This window comes from Amphimedon queenslandica, unplaced genomic scaffold (genome assembly GCF_000090795.2).
Source record: "Amphimedon queenslandica unplaced genomic scaffold, v1.1 AMPQUscaffold_13508, whole genome shotgun sequence".
Lineage (NCBI taxonomy): Eukaryota > Metazoa > Porifera > Demospongiae > Haplosclerida > Niphatidae > Amphimedon > Amphimedon queenslandica.
The window spans coordinates 191,248-206,118 of record NW_003546256.1 but is presented as its reverse complement, the minus strand read 5'-3'; the positions used below and the strand labels follow the sequence as shown (position 1 = coordinate 206,118).

The 14,871-nt window shown below is 38.0% G+C and overlaps 5 protein-coding genes across 5 annotated transcripts; 1 reads left to right on the top strand and 4 right to left on the bottom strand.

Moving 5' to 3' along the window:
• Positions 1-11: 11 nt before the first annotated feature.
• On the top strand, positions 12-10,752 carry LOC100641748 (gamma-tubulin complex component 3 homolog). The gene is made up of 25 exons (XM_020008247.1): positions 12-185; positions 237-282; positions 480-541; positions 658-725; positions 782-859; positions 1,466-1,544; positions 1,616-1,745; positions 1,812-1,891; positions 6,755-6,885; positions 6,938-7,063; positions 7,118-7,316; positions 7,381-7,475; positions 7,547-7,618; positions 7,696-7,806; positions 7,876-7,972; positions 8,022-8,149; positions 8,292-8,356; positions 8,404-8,539; positions 8,598-8,666; positions 8,720-8,855; positions 8,989-9,077; positions 9,169-9,300; positions 9,528-9,668; positions 10,322-10,441; positions 10,486-10,752. Exons 1-25 carry the CDS (start codon positions 83-85, stop codon positions 10,609-10,611), a joined length of 2,619 nt encoding a protein of 872 aa, XP_019863806.1. The 5' UTR covers positions 12-82; the 3' UTR covers positions 10,612-10,752.
• Positions 2,943-3,753, bottom strand: LOC105316524 (heme-binding protein 2-like). The gene has a single exon (XM_011411465.2). It carries the CDS (start codon positions 3,669-3,671, stop codon positions 3,054-3,056), a length of 618 nt encoding a protein of 205 aa, XP_011409767.1. The 5' UTR covers positions 3,672-3,753; the 3' UTR covers positions 2,943-3,053.
• LOC100634347 (heme-binding protein 1-like) lies at positions 3,983-4,751 on the bottom strand. The gene has a single exon (XM_003383603.3). The coding sequence runs from the start codon at positions 4,708-4,710 to the stop codon at positions 4,102-4,104; it is 609 nt and encodes a 202-aa protein (XP_003383651.1). The 5' UTR covers positions 4,711-4,751; the 3' UTR covers positions 3,983-4,101.
• LOC100634221 (heme-binding protein 2-like) lies at positions 5,356-6,198 on the bottom strand. Its single transcript, XM_020008279.1, has one exon. The coding sequence runs from the start codon at positions 6,095-6,097 to the stop codon at positions 5,465-5,467; it is 633 nt and encodes a 210-aa protein (XP_019863838.1). The 5' UTR covers positions 6,098-6,198; the 3' UTR covers positions 5,356-5,464.
• A 935-nt stretch (positions 10,753-11,687) lies between the features above and the next one.
• Positions 11,688-14,690, bottom strand: LOC109592935 (uncharacterized). Its single transcript, XM_020008239.1, has 2 exons — positions 12,871-14,690; positions 11,688-12,596 (listed from the first exon to the last, which is right to left on the bottom strand). The coding sequence occupies exons 1-2, from the start codon at positions 14,600-14,602 to the stop codon at positions 11,929-11,931; spliced, it is 2,400 nt and encodes a 799-aa protein (XP_019863798.1). The 5' UTR covers positions 14,603-14,690; the 3' UTR covers positions 11,688-11,928.
• Between the last annotated feature and the right edge of the window lie 181 nt (positions 14,691-14,871).

The window sequence follows — 14,871 nt, the reverse complement described above, 5'->3', positions numbered from 1 at the left end:
GTACGGTACTGTTGATTGACCAATCAAAATACAGATTCAAGTCCTTTTCGCGGGTAATTAACCAACTGATAAATCAGATAAAATGGCCAAGACTAGCTCCACTCGCCCTCTCTCTTCCTCCTCTTCCTCAGGGCTGGTCCCTGACCTCTTGCACCGCTTGTGTACTAATTTTGTGAAGGAGCAAGGTAGGGAGTTTGGTTTCTAAATAACGCCCACCAATTTGTATCCTAATTTAGATCAGATTAATAAGCTGTACAAGCTCTGTCTTAATATTATTTCAAGGTAAATAAATGGTTCTACAATTAAATATTAAAGGGAAATCGAGGGATTTTAAATATCGGCAATTTGCCCATTTGTAATTGAGCTTGCCACTGATTGCTTGAAAAATAAACAAAATTAGAGATGATTTTGCCAAAATTATGTCTTGTGTGTACGGTAATAACTAAACTCTGTTAATTTAATTTAATTTTATACATTAGTAATGTTACTCAAGGCGTGGTGTCTGACGAGTTCCGACTCTGCCAGAGAATACAAAAGAAGAGTGAGCAACAAAGGGAGGGGAGATGACGTGATTCATTTATGTAGCCATTTTCAGCTAAAACCATGAATAATAATGGAGTTAATATTTTTATTTATTTCCATTATGTTTGTTGCTAGTGGTTTTGAGGCAAAGAGAGGCAGATGCTCTTAGATTTTCTGAGTTGCACAGACAAATGAAATCACAAGTACAAAAGGATATAGCAATGAAGTTTAATAATGCACTATAACTAATAACTGATAGGGTTTTGTAAAGGACACTATAGCATTGTTACAGTTCTTTTATGTTCTGTCTGAAGATGGCGAGAAGACATCAGGAGAAGTAAGAAAATGGCATGTACAATGTATACATCAGGGTTTGTCACAAAGCATGCTAAGTGAGCTAAACAGCATGAGCTTCATGAGCTGACAAGCACTACAATACAGTACATGGTATTTGGATTTTGGAGCAACTTTAAAAATTCATAAAAAATTAATTTTGATCGGAATGAGCTCAAACTTTCTACCCAATATAAGAACATGTATATGCATCAGAAAAAATTATAAGAATTGAGAATTCTCTCCCAGTCATTTTTGATGAAATTTAGCCAAAGTCCCTGTACTATAGTACAGGGACTTTGGCCTGATTTTGGAGCAACTTTAAAAATTCATAAAAAATCCAAATGTGATCGGAATCAGCTCAAACTTGCTACACAACATAAGAACATGTATGTGTATCAGAAAACATTATAAAAATTGAGAATTCTCACCTAGTCATTTTTGGTGAAATTTGGCCAAAGCACCTGTACTATAGTACAGGGACTTTGGCTTGGTTTTTGAGCAACTTTAAAATCCACTGACAAGAAGCTCCATGAGCACTATACCAACTTCTGTGAGAGACCCTGATATCTATCTCTTTTAACATCTCTTATTGTATTATTAACGTCAGATCAGAGATACTTTTCTAATGGAGTCAATGAATCTGCCAGCTGCACTATTACCATCATCTTATAATCCAAAAGGACAAGGTATTATTGTTATTCCATATTCTCTCTCCCATCTCTTTTCTTATTCCTTCTCTCTCTGTTCCTTTCCTCAGGTGTCCCTAAGAAGAAGTTCCATTCTTCAACTCCACACAGTGTCTCCTTCAGTTCAAGTGGTTTAGGGAGCAGCTGGAGATCAGATCCTCCGTCAACAATAAGAGGACACCACTCAACCATAAATGCAAGGTGACTATAATAATAATTATTAATATGGCCTATTGTGCTTTGTATAATAATAATAATAATAATTAGTGATTCCAGTGTTATGCTAAAAGATCAGAGCACTTCAACTTCAGTACGTCATCCTCCACCTACTTCAATTAGGATACCAGGTATTTAATTAATGGGTGTGACCTGCAATTTAATTATTAGTGGGTGGAATATTAATGCATAATATAATATAGCTTAATAATATTAACTTATAGAAAATAATTTAATGATTTATTGCAGCTGCATACAAATTAGTGTTAATATTATTTATAAATGTCCTCTGCTAGTAGCCATATTTCATTGTGGCGACCAAAGAACCTGTATGGTGGATCATAACCAGCTGTGAAGGTGTAGTCCTTCACGTAGTCTTTCCCGTCCCTTTCGAGATTACTAACGAGAGTCTCTGTATGTTCTTGGACCTTCTTATCATTTTCATATCCGCCAAACGACGCGACGTATGCCGTCATAGCCGGAAGATTGATTATGCTTACTGATTGGTCGCTTGGCGGGGGTGTGTTCTCTTGGTGAGAGAAAGGGACAAAGAACATCACAGTAAAGTTGGACTCACAAGCTGGGCCCTGTCCAGGGACTATTTTAGTGGCCACTGGTACTGCCATTGGTACTTTGGTCTTTGTTGAATTGTTTCCAGTGATGTACTTGAAGAGTTTCCGGAAGCCACTCATTATTGCACTTTTCCTATTCATCGAGGAGATTGTTGTCCCGACCCATTTTGAGGGCTCGAATTGTCGTATCTCGTAGCCATTCATCTCTGTGGCTGTGAATTTTGGACAGTCCAACCCATGAGCAAATGATGGAGGCTTGTCTGAAGCAGATGTGGCCATTAGTCTAATGATACTGAGAGTTTGTATGGAAATAGCTTCCTTTAGTACTCCTAGCCTGCTGTGTACTAGCATGCAGCTCAGAATGGTGCCTGACTCCAGGATATTTTTGTATATTATTGGTTTATCTACATGCATCTGTTTGAATGCGATTATGTAACTTTGTGTAATATGATGTCATTCATTGCTTCATTATCAAATGTTATACAATACACTTCCCAATGAATGAATAATAGTATCACAGTTCACACTAGTGACTGCTCAAAGAGTTGTGCAATTGATAATAAGACAGCAAATCAGTAAGACTGCTCCTCAAGAATTGTGTAATTGAAAGTAATTTTATTTATTAATAAAAAAACAAAGAAGCTTTATGCAGCAAGTTCTATTATTTTGTAGCATTAGAATATTACAATTAAATAAAATAGTATTTTGGTTAATGTTCCTTTTAAGCTGCTACCAGCCACACTTCATTATGGCGGTCGATTATTTTAAAAGGAGAATCGTACTCTGCCGTAAACGAGAAATCATGCACGTACTGCACGCCAGCAGCTGTCAGCGCAGCCTTCATCTCCTCGGTGTGCTTTTTTAGATCGTCGTTACTCTCAAATCCACTGAATGAGTCAACGTAAGCTGTGAGGGCTGGGAGAACTTGAACGAATACTTTGGGGTCACTGGGAGTTGGAGTGTTTGCTTGAAATGCAAAAGGGACAAAGAAAAACACCGTGAAGTTGTACATGCTCCCGTCTAGAGGAACGACTTTGGTTGCTACTGGGACTGCCATTGGTATTTTCTGATTTTGGCTATTGGCGCCAGAAATGTAATCAAATAGCATGTGGAAGGCTTGGCTGCCAGCCTGTGTGAAGCTGTCCCCTCTGATGACTGTTCCAACCCATTTTGATTGCTCGTATGAGCGTATCTCGTATTTGCCCATCTTTCCTGTTACTTTATATACGGGACAGTCTAACCCATGGCAGAACGAGGGAGGATCACTGGCTTTCAGCGAAGCAGCTGAAATGAGTGTGAAGAGAAGAGAGGCAATGCCCAGAGTTTGAATTAGCTTCATTTTCAATCGTTAAAAGAGTAATTAACTGATTACTATAGATGTTGGAGATGAAAATGTTGTAGTAGCTTGCTTGGTTTTATAGTACATGCAGCTTCCTTAGTTTACTGGGTTTGTTTCAGTATACTAACTGCATACTATCAGCAACTACATGTAGCATTGTTATTCAATATCTCATCACTTTATTATATTCATGTACATGCATGTGCTGTGGTCATTCATATTGAATAATATTGTGCTCTGCATGTGTTTGCTTATTTTATGGCTACTCGGCTAGTTGTTGATATATTTGCTGGCGCCATTTTATAATTCTATTTCAAATATTGTCGATAATTATCATGAAGCAAAAAAGGATACAAAAATGATAAACAGAAAAAGACAATAATTGCAATATAGTCTACATGTATTAATGTGTCCTAAGCGGGTGTTGTGTTTAAGCTCCTATAAGCCAGACCTCATTATGACGTCCAATGACCCTGAAAGGAGGATCATAGCCAGCTGCGAAAGAATACTGCTGAACAAATTGAACGCCATATTTTGTCATGGCATTCTTTAACTTCGTGGTCTCTTCTTGTTCCACTTTATCACTCATGTACCCACCAAACTGTCCAACGTATGCTGTGAGAGCTGGAAGACTTGCAATAGATAGAGTAGGGTCAGTGGGTATGGAAGTGTTGCTCTGGTAGGCAAATGGTACAAAGAAGAGAACGGTATAGTTGCTCTGGCCTTGGGGGAGAGGGACTATCTTGACTGCTACTGGAGAGGCCATTGGTATTTTAATTCCATCTTTGTTGGCTCCTTCGATGTAATCAAAGAGCTTTTTAAAGCCTTCTTCAGTTGCTTGACTGTAGCTATCACTTGTAATGGTTGTTCCTACCCATTTTGATGGTTCGTACTGTCGCTCTTCATAATCGTCAATCTTCCTTGTAACTGTGTATTTGGGGCAGTCTAAACCATGACAGAATGAAGGCTCATCTCTTATTGAGGCAGCAAGACTAAGAGTAATGAGAGCAGCTAGCACAACTAGAAACTTCATTTTCATTTGGAGTTAGTGTGCATAAGATAATGATGGATGTTTCTTTTATTCTGCATCTCACTTCCTTAGTTTACAGAGTTAAACCAGTATATTCTCAGTATACCACCACACATTGTTTATTATAAAGTTATGTAACGTTACAAAATGACTGTTATTTCATGTATTCTATTAGTTATTATTATCTAATGTACAGTTGGTGCTGATTCCTTGCATGTGCTCTTGTTATTCCATTATCCTTGTGCCCTCTCTTATCATGCACACAGTCCATCAGTGGGTGCACATGCTTGCCAGCTCATTGTTATATCAACTTTTTTAACACCTCCTCCTTGTTAGGTGACCTTTTAAATGAGAGGTCAAGCTACCAATATGTTTGATATTGCTTCATTTTCATACAAGTACCTTAATATTTAGAATTTTCTTATACAAATTAATGCGTGTTTAGCTCTTTTGGTGGAGAATAAACATGTTTATGATTATCTACAGTAAATTGCATAATGTTATACTGAGTCAAGCTTATACTGTTGTTTATTATTCAAGTCTAGATCTATGGGAAAGTGCTTTATTGTATGCACTTTATTGTTTGCTATGTCTATGCAGTTGCCTACAAGATCCAGTTATTATTTTTATCTTAATTCATTTTAACTTCATTGAAATTTTAATGTTTATTATTAAAATTTTAGTAAGCAAAAATAGCACAATAACATATAATAATAATAATTATTGTTATTATTATTATTATTAGTTATTATTGATAGTTCAATTAGTTTTTGGCTAAGAACCATATCTCATTGTGCCTGTCAATCTTCTTATCTGGCGAATCATACTCTGCAGTAAAGTAGTACTCCTGGACGAAATCAATGTTATTATTAGCCAGGGAAGTAGCAAGATCTGTGGCCTGTGTCACGAGATTGTCCTCATTCTCAAAGCCACCAAACGAGCCCACGTAAGCAGTGATGGAGGGAAGATTAACAATGGCAATGCTGGAGTCTGTGGGGACTGGAGTATTGTCCTGGTACTTGAATGGGACAAAGAACAGGATGGTGAAGTTGGATTCACAAGCAGGGCCTTGTCCTGGTTCTATTTTAGTAGCCACTGGTGTAGCCATTGGTATTTTTACATTCCCCTTGTTGGCCCCATTCCTGTACTTGTATAGCTTGCTGTAGCCTGTGTCCAGTGCACTCGTCCAGTTCATTGCTCCTATTGTTGTCCCTACCCATTTTGATGGATCGTATTTGCGTTCCTCGTAGCTCTCCTTCTTAGCAACGACTGTGTATGTAGGACAGTCAAAGTCACGACAGAATGAAGGCTTCTCTGAGTCTTCCTTGTACAAAGAGAAAGCTCCAGTGATAGAGAAGAGAAGGACAAGAGCTCCACTGATTGCTAGCAGCTTCATTCTTTATTCTAATGACTGGTATAGGTGCAGATCAAGTTGCAACTGCTTCTTTTATTCCTTGGCTTTGCACTTGTTGAGTTCAGACTGATGCTGTAAGATTGCAGCTAAGCATATTCATGATTATTAATAATGATATTTATGGCTGTCTGTTATTCTTTATTGCATAAACTATGACGTGTAGAAGCACTTGTATATAGGTCACACTTGGAATTGTTAGTGGTAGCAGATATGGCGTGTGACTGCTATTTATTCCTAATACATTAATACTATCAGAATAGTTGACCTGTTTTTTGTTCATGTTTAAGTCAAGCAACATGATGCCAGGACCTTTAGTGTAGTTAAGTTTGGAGGGAAACATGAAATACTGCAGCCAATAAGTTGACTAGTGTCCACCATATTTGATACATATACATGTACATACATGTGCAATGTGGTGTGTGTTTTTATGTTGTATAAAAATTTGAGCTGATTTCGATCAAAATTAGATTTTTAATGAATTTTTAAAGTTGCTTCAAAATTGGATCAAAGACCCTGTACCATAGTACAGGGTATTTCATTAAAAATGGCTCTGAATATGTTGTGTAAAAGAGATAGTAATGGGGTTTAAATGCCATGTAATATGCTGAGTACATCAAGTTTTCTCTCTCCCTAATATAGTGTTTGATCCAACTGAGTCAGAATTACCAGAAGATGCTTTAGTTCAGGACCTTCTCTTTGTGTTTCAAGGCATCGACGGAAAGTACCTATCAATGAAGAAAGGACCTGAAGGATTTAGAATACCCAATGAAGTACTAATCAGTGATAACTAGCAGAATTTTAACTTATGATTTTTTTTGTCAGTTAATGGTACATCCAGCCCACTTGGAGCATTGTTATAAGCTAGCCGAGTTAGGCTGGCTCCATCATAAAATCAAGGCATACATTGACATGAGGAAACAAGACTTTTCCCTTGGCCTGGTTGTACAGGTTAGTATTACTATTGTGAATTTATTAGAATTTCAGTTATCAAACTATTTTCAGAGTTTCCTCTCAGCTCTCTCTCTCGAGCTGACCGAGTACTACCGTCTCGTTGCTGTACTGGAGGCACAACTCTCGGCTGATCAGGAGTCATCTGGTCATGTTACCTCTGATAAACTGAGTCTCCGAAGACTAGTGGTATGGACCAGAGAACCTCTTGAGAAACTAAGAACCCTCGCCATACTGGTCGATGGGTGTAAAAGTAAATAATTATAATTACAATTAAGCTTCTATTTTTTTCTTTTTTTTTCTCTCTCTCCCTCTAGACGTGAGAGGAGGTGCACTATTGTCTACATTGTATTTATATGCTCAGCATGGAGACCCCGAAGTAATGAGACTTGTGAAGCACTTGCTGAATCAAGTCAGTATTTATTTTAAAATGATTGTCTTATATTTATTGTTCTCTCTCTATCCTCTCCTTCTCCCTATTAGGTGTACAGACCAATCAATACTCTATTGAATGCCTGGGTGTTTGAAGGACAGCTCCAAGATCACTACAATGAAGTAAGCTAGGGAAGGATAGCTTCTTTTTGTGTAGAGAAGAAATATGAGAGGGATGAATGATCATTGTTATCTTTTAGTTTTTCATTTTGGCTGATTTGAAGGCTTCAGATGATAGGCTGTGGCATGGAAAGTACACCATAAGGTCTAACATGTTGCCCAAGTTTATACCAGAAAGCCTAGCTAGAAAAGTAATGATTGAATCTGTGTACATATACATGTATACGTGTGGGTGTGCGTACTATTTATTTCCTACTCAGATATTAACCGTTGGGAAGTCTATTAGTTTCCTTCGTCAGAAATGCAACGATCAAACTGAACTATTCACACCTTCACAGAAGAACTGGTTCAAGAAAGGTAATGTAGTTCTAATAATGGTTTTATTATTTTCATTTGCTTATTTTAGGTGATTGTACATTTGATACAATGACTGGTGATCCCCTCTCACACATTATTAATATCACTTACAGGGACACTAGCAAATATTTATTAAATATACTTAACACGCAGTATCACTTAAAGGACCATCTTGGGGTAAGTGGAAGAGAGAGAGAGAGGGGGCGAGGAAGTGAGAATAAAAAGTCTATGTAATTTTTCAGAAGATCGTAAAGACAAATTTAGTATTTAAGAACCTAATAAATGTTTTTTAATTATTGTTATACTTGTTTTTTGGTAGGCATTCCGCAAGTATCTGCTATTAGGTCAGGGAGACTTTATTAAGCACTTGATGGACATTATTGAGTAAAATGCTTTTAAGAATATCCTCATATTTATCTTCTTTCCTTTAGACGTGAGCTTGCTAAACCAGCCACCAGCTGCTACGTACACAATTTAACCGCCATATTGGAATCAGCCATCAGAGCCACTAATGCACAGTATGATGAACAAGACGTCCTCAGCAGGCTTGATGTCCAATTGCTTGATGTTAGTATGATCACTCATCAACGTGGACTAGTTTTAATGTTTAAATATATACATGTAGGCTTCACCTGGTGATACTGGCTGGGATGTGTTTAGTCTTTTGTATAGAGTTGATGGTCCTATTAGCACTGTTAGTTTACATATTAGTAGTTGTAGTGATGTATTCCTCTGTCTTTATGCCAGGTGTTTACTCCTGATACTATGCTTCGTTATCTTCAAATATTTAATTTCTTGTGGAGAGCAAAGAGGATAGAGTTCATACTGGCTGGTATGTGGCGTAAACAAATGAACCATCAGAAGCAACTCAGAAACATACCAGGTACTTTTACTCAACACCGGACCCAGTCCTAATGTTATAGGACCCGTTTTCATCATCAGACCCATTAAGAACTTAATTCTTGTGGGACCTAATTCAATATCAGATCTATTATATGATTTTATTTTCTTTTTAGATTTCCATGTTTGTCTTCACCAATGTCAGTTAATTACAGGCGCTTTAATTCATTTTATTTCTCAATTACAGTATTACATCATGTTCGAGGTTAGCTTCTCATTGCATATAATTGAGCCACTTATATAAACTTTCACCAAACTTTTTTTATTATTCTCCCTCCGGCTCTTTCTCTCAATAGTGTTTGGAGTGTTCTTGGGCCGAGTTATTGAAGTGCATTGATGGTGCTGTTGATCTTGATGAAGTTATAACTGCTCATTCAAAGTTCCTTGATGTCATTGTAACACGCTGTCTCCTTGATCCTGCATCACAGGTACAAGTTTAGCTTATTATCACTATTATTATTATTATTATTATTATTATTATTATTATCATTAAAATACAGTAAGCAGTTAAATGAGCCCATCAACAGAAGGAGGCAAGAGGGGATTATGAGTGGCCCATATATTATTATTATTATTATTATTATTATTATTATTATTATTATTATTATTTATTATTATTATTTATTATTATTGGGGCCTTTCTCTCTCATTGTAGCCCCTACTAACTCAACTAAGGACACTGTTTGATCGTATTGTTGAATATCAGAACAAGCAGGACAGCATGTTTGCAGCATTTCTAACTGAAACTGAGAGAAGAAAGCAATATGAGCTTACTAAAGAAAGCAGAGCAGATCAAGTGAGACATTTAATTGCTATAACTTGAAAAATTTAAGTCGGAATTGGTTCAAACTTTTTACATAGCATAAGGACATCAATATGTATTGGAAAATGTAATAAAAATTAGGTGTGATTTTTTAGCCATTTTTTGGAAAAAAGCATGGGCTATAGTACAGGGCATTTTTCAGATTTTGGTGTATTTCATAAAATGGTCATAACTCGAAAAATTAAAGTCAGAATTGGCTCAAACTTTCTACAAAGCATAAGGACATCAATATGTATTAGAAAATGTAATAAAAATTGGGTGTGATTTTTTAGCCATTTTTCGGAAAAAAGCATGGGCTATAGTACAGGGCATTTTTCAGATTTTGGCATATTTCATAAAATGGTCATAACTTTAAAAAATTAAGTTGGAATTGGCTCAAACTTTGTACATAGCATAAGGACATCAATATGTATCAGAAAATGTAATAAAAATTAGGTGTGATTTTTTAGCCATTTTTTGGAAAAAAGCATGGGCTATAGTACAGGGCATTTTTCAGATTTTGGCATATTTCATAAAATTATTACATACATTTATTTGGAGCAAAACCTAGTGATTTATACATTGTAATTTGTAAAGATCATTATGAGAATTAACATTTATTATTATTATTATTTCTTATAATTTAGGGATTATGGGCAGAGACACAGGATGAGACTGAGAGAGAGTACCAGCTCAGAGATGAGTTCTATCAGTCCGTCATATTAGACTACCAGTCACAATTCACTATACTAGAACACTCCTATAACGTAAAGCAATATTCAAATTTGTTTATCTAACATATTATTTTTAGGATACTCTGAAGAGCTTCTTGGAACGTGTGTCAGATCATCTAGACGAGAGTCTACAGTTCTTGGCTCGCCGCCTTGACTTCAACAGGTTTTACAGAGGAACAGAAACTGTATCACTCTTAATGTAACAAATACCATATCATTAACAAGAGTACATATTACTGAAATTAACAGTAATTTATTATCTGTTCAGTGTCCAGTATGAGCTCACATTATTCATTAGTATTGAATTTACAGATATCAGTTAAAAGTGACGTCTGTTTTATAAATATTAGCAGTTCTGGTTGTTGCTATAGTTTTGTTACATGTAAGTAAAATATTTTAATTAGGAGAGAGGGTGTGTGTGTGTGTGTTACCTCTATTTGCAAACAAACATTTTTGTTACGCCACTACGCGTGCCTCTTCTCTTAATTGGTATTCATAGGTATGCACACATAAAAATTCAAAAATACAATCATGATTGGAATCAGCTGAAACTTTCTACTCTATGCATCAGAATAATGACAAAAATGGAGAATTCTCTCTTAGCCAATTTTGATGAAATACTCTGTTATTGTCGCTATGCGTGATCAGCATGTAATTCTAGTGTCTGGAACGCTTTGTAGTGCAATACTTATGAAAATAATAACAGAATAATTTTTTAATTGTTGTGATAGCAGTAGCTATAACTACTACAGATATGTGATAGCCTGATATGTGGATATTTGATCACTGGCTGTCTGAGAGAGAGTCTATCAGGTGATCTTTTTATTAGAGGAAGGAGACAGTGAAAGAGTGGGAGTGAAATACATTATATAATAAAGAGGGGGTAGTCCTGTGTACTATACTTATATTAATGGTGGGAGTGTTTATACATGTACATATACAGTGCATTGATTGATACGTGTTTATTTGTGTGTTAATTGTGTGAATCTCAATACAAAAGTGTTATGACTAAAGGTAGAGGGTATTATTATCAAACACTAGTTTACAAGTGGGCAAACTAACTGGGTGAGTCTTTATGTGAATGCCCTAGCTGCCAACTGATAATGATACTCTCTTTGTGTATTGTGTTTTGTCCCTTCTTTCCTTTGTTTGTCTTTGTTGTACATTCCCACTGACCGTTTCTATGACTCTTGCACTTTCATCTCCCTTCACCTGTACCTATTATCCATGCTTTGGGCCTTTTGTTTATTTATTCATTTATTGCCTTTTAATAAAAATATTTTTCAAAAGAACAAATCTTGCACAACTGACACCGATAAAATAAATACCAACGATAATGATAACAATAATAAATCATTTACATGTAATGGACAATGAGACTTGAGTATCAATAAAAAAGAAACATGCGTACATGTGCGGTACATGTATATGAAAACATTAAACTATTTAACTATTAACAGATACACTATCACAATGCTGCTGTCTATATTAATGAATGACTGGTCTTTTGGTGAAGTTCTTTACGTTAAGAGTTCTGGCTCCAGCTTATTCTTGTCTCGTGTTGTTATCTCGGACGCTACAGGCAGTTTACCCGGAGTCTCCCTCCCACCATCCACCAGTTTACCATTAAGACTATCCTTCCCCAGTATCTGGAACAGCATGAATATATTGTCCCCGTTATGCTGGTGTATGTTTGGGAGTGCTTCCGTGATGAAGAAATGCTTTCCGAGTAGATCCGTTTGGCTCGAATTTTTGACTGCCAGGTAGCTATCGTGCTTAAACTTCCTCGTACCGCAGGTTATGTAAAAGGCATCTTCACCAGCAATCCATTCGGTGAGGTGACTCTTACAGTACCTCTTTGATAAACGGCTACGGAGAGAAAAACGAGTATTCCGTACTTTAACGCTGTGTTTCATGAGCAGCGGACCACGACAGTAGCCCTTTGAGTTGGGACATGCTTCTAGATAGCGTCCAATGGCGGTACTGTCTTTCTCTGCATTCTGTTCACCCACATCCTCGCCGTAGTACGTAATGTGGAAGTCAAAAGGGTTGCCTCCGTCGTCGGTCGGGTGGAAGTAGAAGAGAGAGGCTTCAGCTGGTATCTCTGTACCCTCAACCTCGTAATTATTGAACTTGTTGACAGTGAGGTATATGTCTCTGCCTGTACACTTTATAAGGAATGGACCACCTTATATGGAAAAGAGAAAGAGAGAGAAATGATTAATTTTATGTCTGCCAGTGTGTCTGTGTGTATTGACTAATAAATGGGTGTGTGTGTGTGTGTGTGTGTATTTGTGTGTCTCATTTGATGATAGAGACAGTGAGGTGAGGCAGTGGTATTATTTGAACTTAGCATATGTGTTAACAACTATTGGAATTTGTGAAAAATTTATTTGGTAGTTTTTACAGTAAAGAGCTAAGCATTTAATGACATTAATAGTGTATTGTTGTGTATTATTTACCTTCAGATGCAGGTGTTCCTTCCATGTATTCTTCTATAGCTTCGCGGAATGCTGCCTTCACAGCTGGTACCCTCAACAGTCGAGTGATTGGTTGTACTTGTATGCTCAGGACGACCTCATTGCTCGATCCAATCTCGACTTTATCATCCTCCCCAATGCCACCAATTTTCCTCACATGTGACATCTTTGTTGCAAGTTTTGCCATCTCTTTCGGTTTTTGTTTTCCAAATCCGTTCATAGCCGATTCTGCTAGCGAGTCCAGTCCAAACGCTCCTCCCTGGGCCAGTTGCTTGTGATATTCTCCATCACTCATTATCCTGTATTCAGCAGCTCCTAATCTTATGCTGGTCACGTAATGAGTCACACGTAGTGCTTGGACTATCTCTTTGCTTCCTCCCTTTATCTCGTTATCAACACGGACCAAGGACTTGTTTGAGTTGAGTAGTTTGGTGAGCTGGTCGGCATAGTTGTTATCGTCAAACCTTATATCCAGTCTCTGGCCTATTGTTGTGCATTTGTGTGCTATTCTATGGAGGAGCCATTGGTAGACCCGGTCCTCAAAGCTCAGTGCACTGTTCTGTGTATTGTGGACAACCTCAGCTGCATCTCTTGGAACAAGGTGAGCGTCCTTGTTGTGACGATGGTGGTCACCGTCACTGTATTTCTCCTCCGTATCACTCTGGAATCCAATGGTCCTTGTCAGTACGCGACGTCCAATGGTTTGACGAGAGGAATTGATGCAGCGATTAGTGTCTGCCTCAACGTGTATTTCTATTGGAGCCTCTGGTGGAGTGAGTGATGCTTGGAAGAGCTCATCCATGTCTGCTATACTAGAAATCTCATTCTGATAGCTGCTCAGGACTCCTCCCTCATTGGTTTCCATTATGCTGTGGTGGACCCGCCTGATCTGAAACGAGGACTTGTTTGTCCACGGAGTTTTTGACGTTGCATCCAAGCCACGTCCGAGTCCAAGGGAAATTGCAGACTTCATGAGTTCAATTTTTGCAGGATCAATCCTTTGCTGCGAGTATGAGGATTTCTTGCTGTGCCTAGGCAGAGTCCCTGAGGCTGTCATTGGTGCTGTTATGAAAGTAACCGGGGGATCTTTGTTGAGCACTGTCTCTGACGACGTCATGAGTAGCGGAGGCATCATTGGTATGTTAGCAATAGCCGGCTGAGACATGCCCCTCTTGAGTGAGTGCTGCTGGTCTCCAAATGGATACATTCCCCTAGTGCTGCTTATGTTTATACCACTGCTGGCCGGTGTCATGGGGAGAGGTTGAGTGGGTGGTTGGTATCCCGTGGGTGGAGCGAGAGACTGTGCAAGGATCTGCTGTTGGGCCAGCATATGTGAATTTGTCGTCACATGGTGTGTTGGAGTCTGTTGGGTCTGTGGGGGGATTGACTGCTGTGGAGTGGTTGGCATTTGCTCCACAGTGATTGGTACTGGCATCGGTTGTGCTTGGCCTATTGATGCTCCTCCATAATCACCTCCTCCTCCTCCTCCTGTGAGTGAGAGAGACTCTGCCATTTCTAAATCATCACTGCCAGAGAACTGCTCAATGTCATAGCTACCATCTTGCATGATTGTTGGAGTAGAGAGTGTGGAGGATGGTCTTGGATACATGCCTCCATGCTGCTGGTGGTACATCATTCCTTGCAAGGCTGCTGCCTGCTGGGCCTCTAGAAGCTTCTTTTGCTTCTTCTTCTTTGATCTCTTGAGCAACATCATGAGGGAACTAGAGATAGTGACAAAGAGAGAGAGAGATAGAGTGGGGGAGTGTTAGTGACTGTCGGTAGGAATGCAGTAATACTGCTGTTTATATACTCTTCTAATTGCCTCATCAGTTGCCAGGGAACTAATTAATAACCAAAGTTATGCCAGTCTTTATCCTCAGAAACTGCCTAAAGTAATATCAACATTATTCCATGTATGGTTGTACATTGTAACTGATACATACAACACCCATACATTCAATGTGCATTGAAGCTATTTCTCTG

Excerpts from the sequence above, each read along its gene's own strand:
- LOC100641748 (XM_020008247.1), top strand. The coding sequence starts at position 83 with ATGGCCAAGACTAGCTCCACTCGCCCTCTCTCTTCCTCCTCTTCCTCA. Across the intron at positions 726-781 it reads ACAGACAAATGAAATCACAA|GGTTTTGTAAAGGACACTAT; the intron begins GTACAAAAGGAT and ends AATAACTGATAG. Across the intron at positions 8,357-8,403 it reads CACTTGATGGACATTATTGA|ACGTGAGCTTGCTAAACCAG; the intron begins GTAAAATGCTTT and ends TCTTTCCTTTAG.
- LOC105316524 (XM_011411465.2), bottom strand. The coding sequence starts at position 3,671 with ATGAAGCTAATTCAAACTCTGGGCATTGCCTCTCTTCTCTTCACACTC.
- LOC100634347 (XM_003383603.3), bottom strand. The coding sequence starts at position 4,710 with ATGAAAATGAAGTTTCTAGTTGTGCTAGCTGCTCTCATTACTCTTAGT.
- LOC100634221 (XM_020008279.1), bottom strand. The coding sequence starts at position 6,097 with ATGAAGCTGCTAGCAATCAGTGGAGCTCTTGTCCTTCTCTTCTCTATC.
- LOC109592935 (XM_020008239.1), bottom strand. The coding sequence starts at position 14,602 with ATGATGTTGCTCAAGAGATCAAAGAAGAAGAAGCAAAAGAAGCTTCTA. Across the intron at positions 12,597-12,870 it reads AGGAACACCTGCATCTGAAG|GTGGTCCATTCCTTATAAAG; the intron begins GTAAATAATACA and ends TTTCCATATAAG.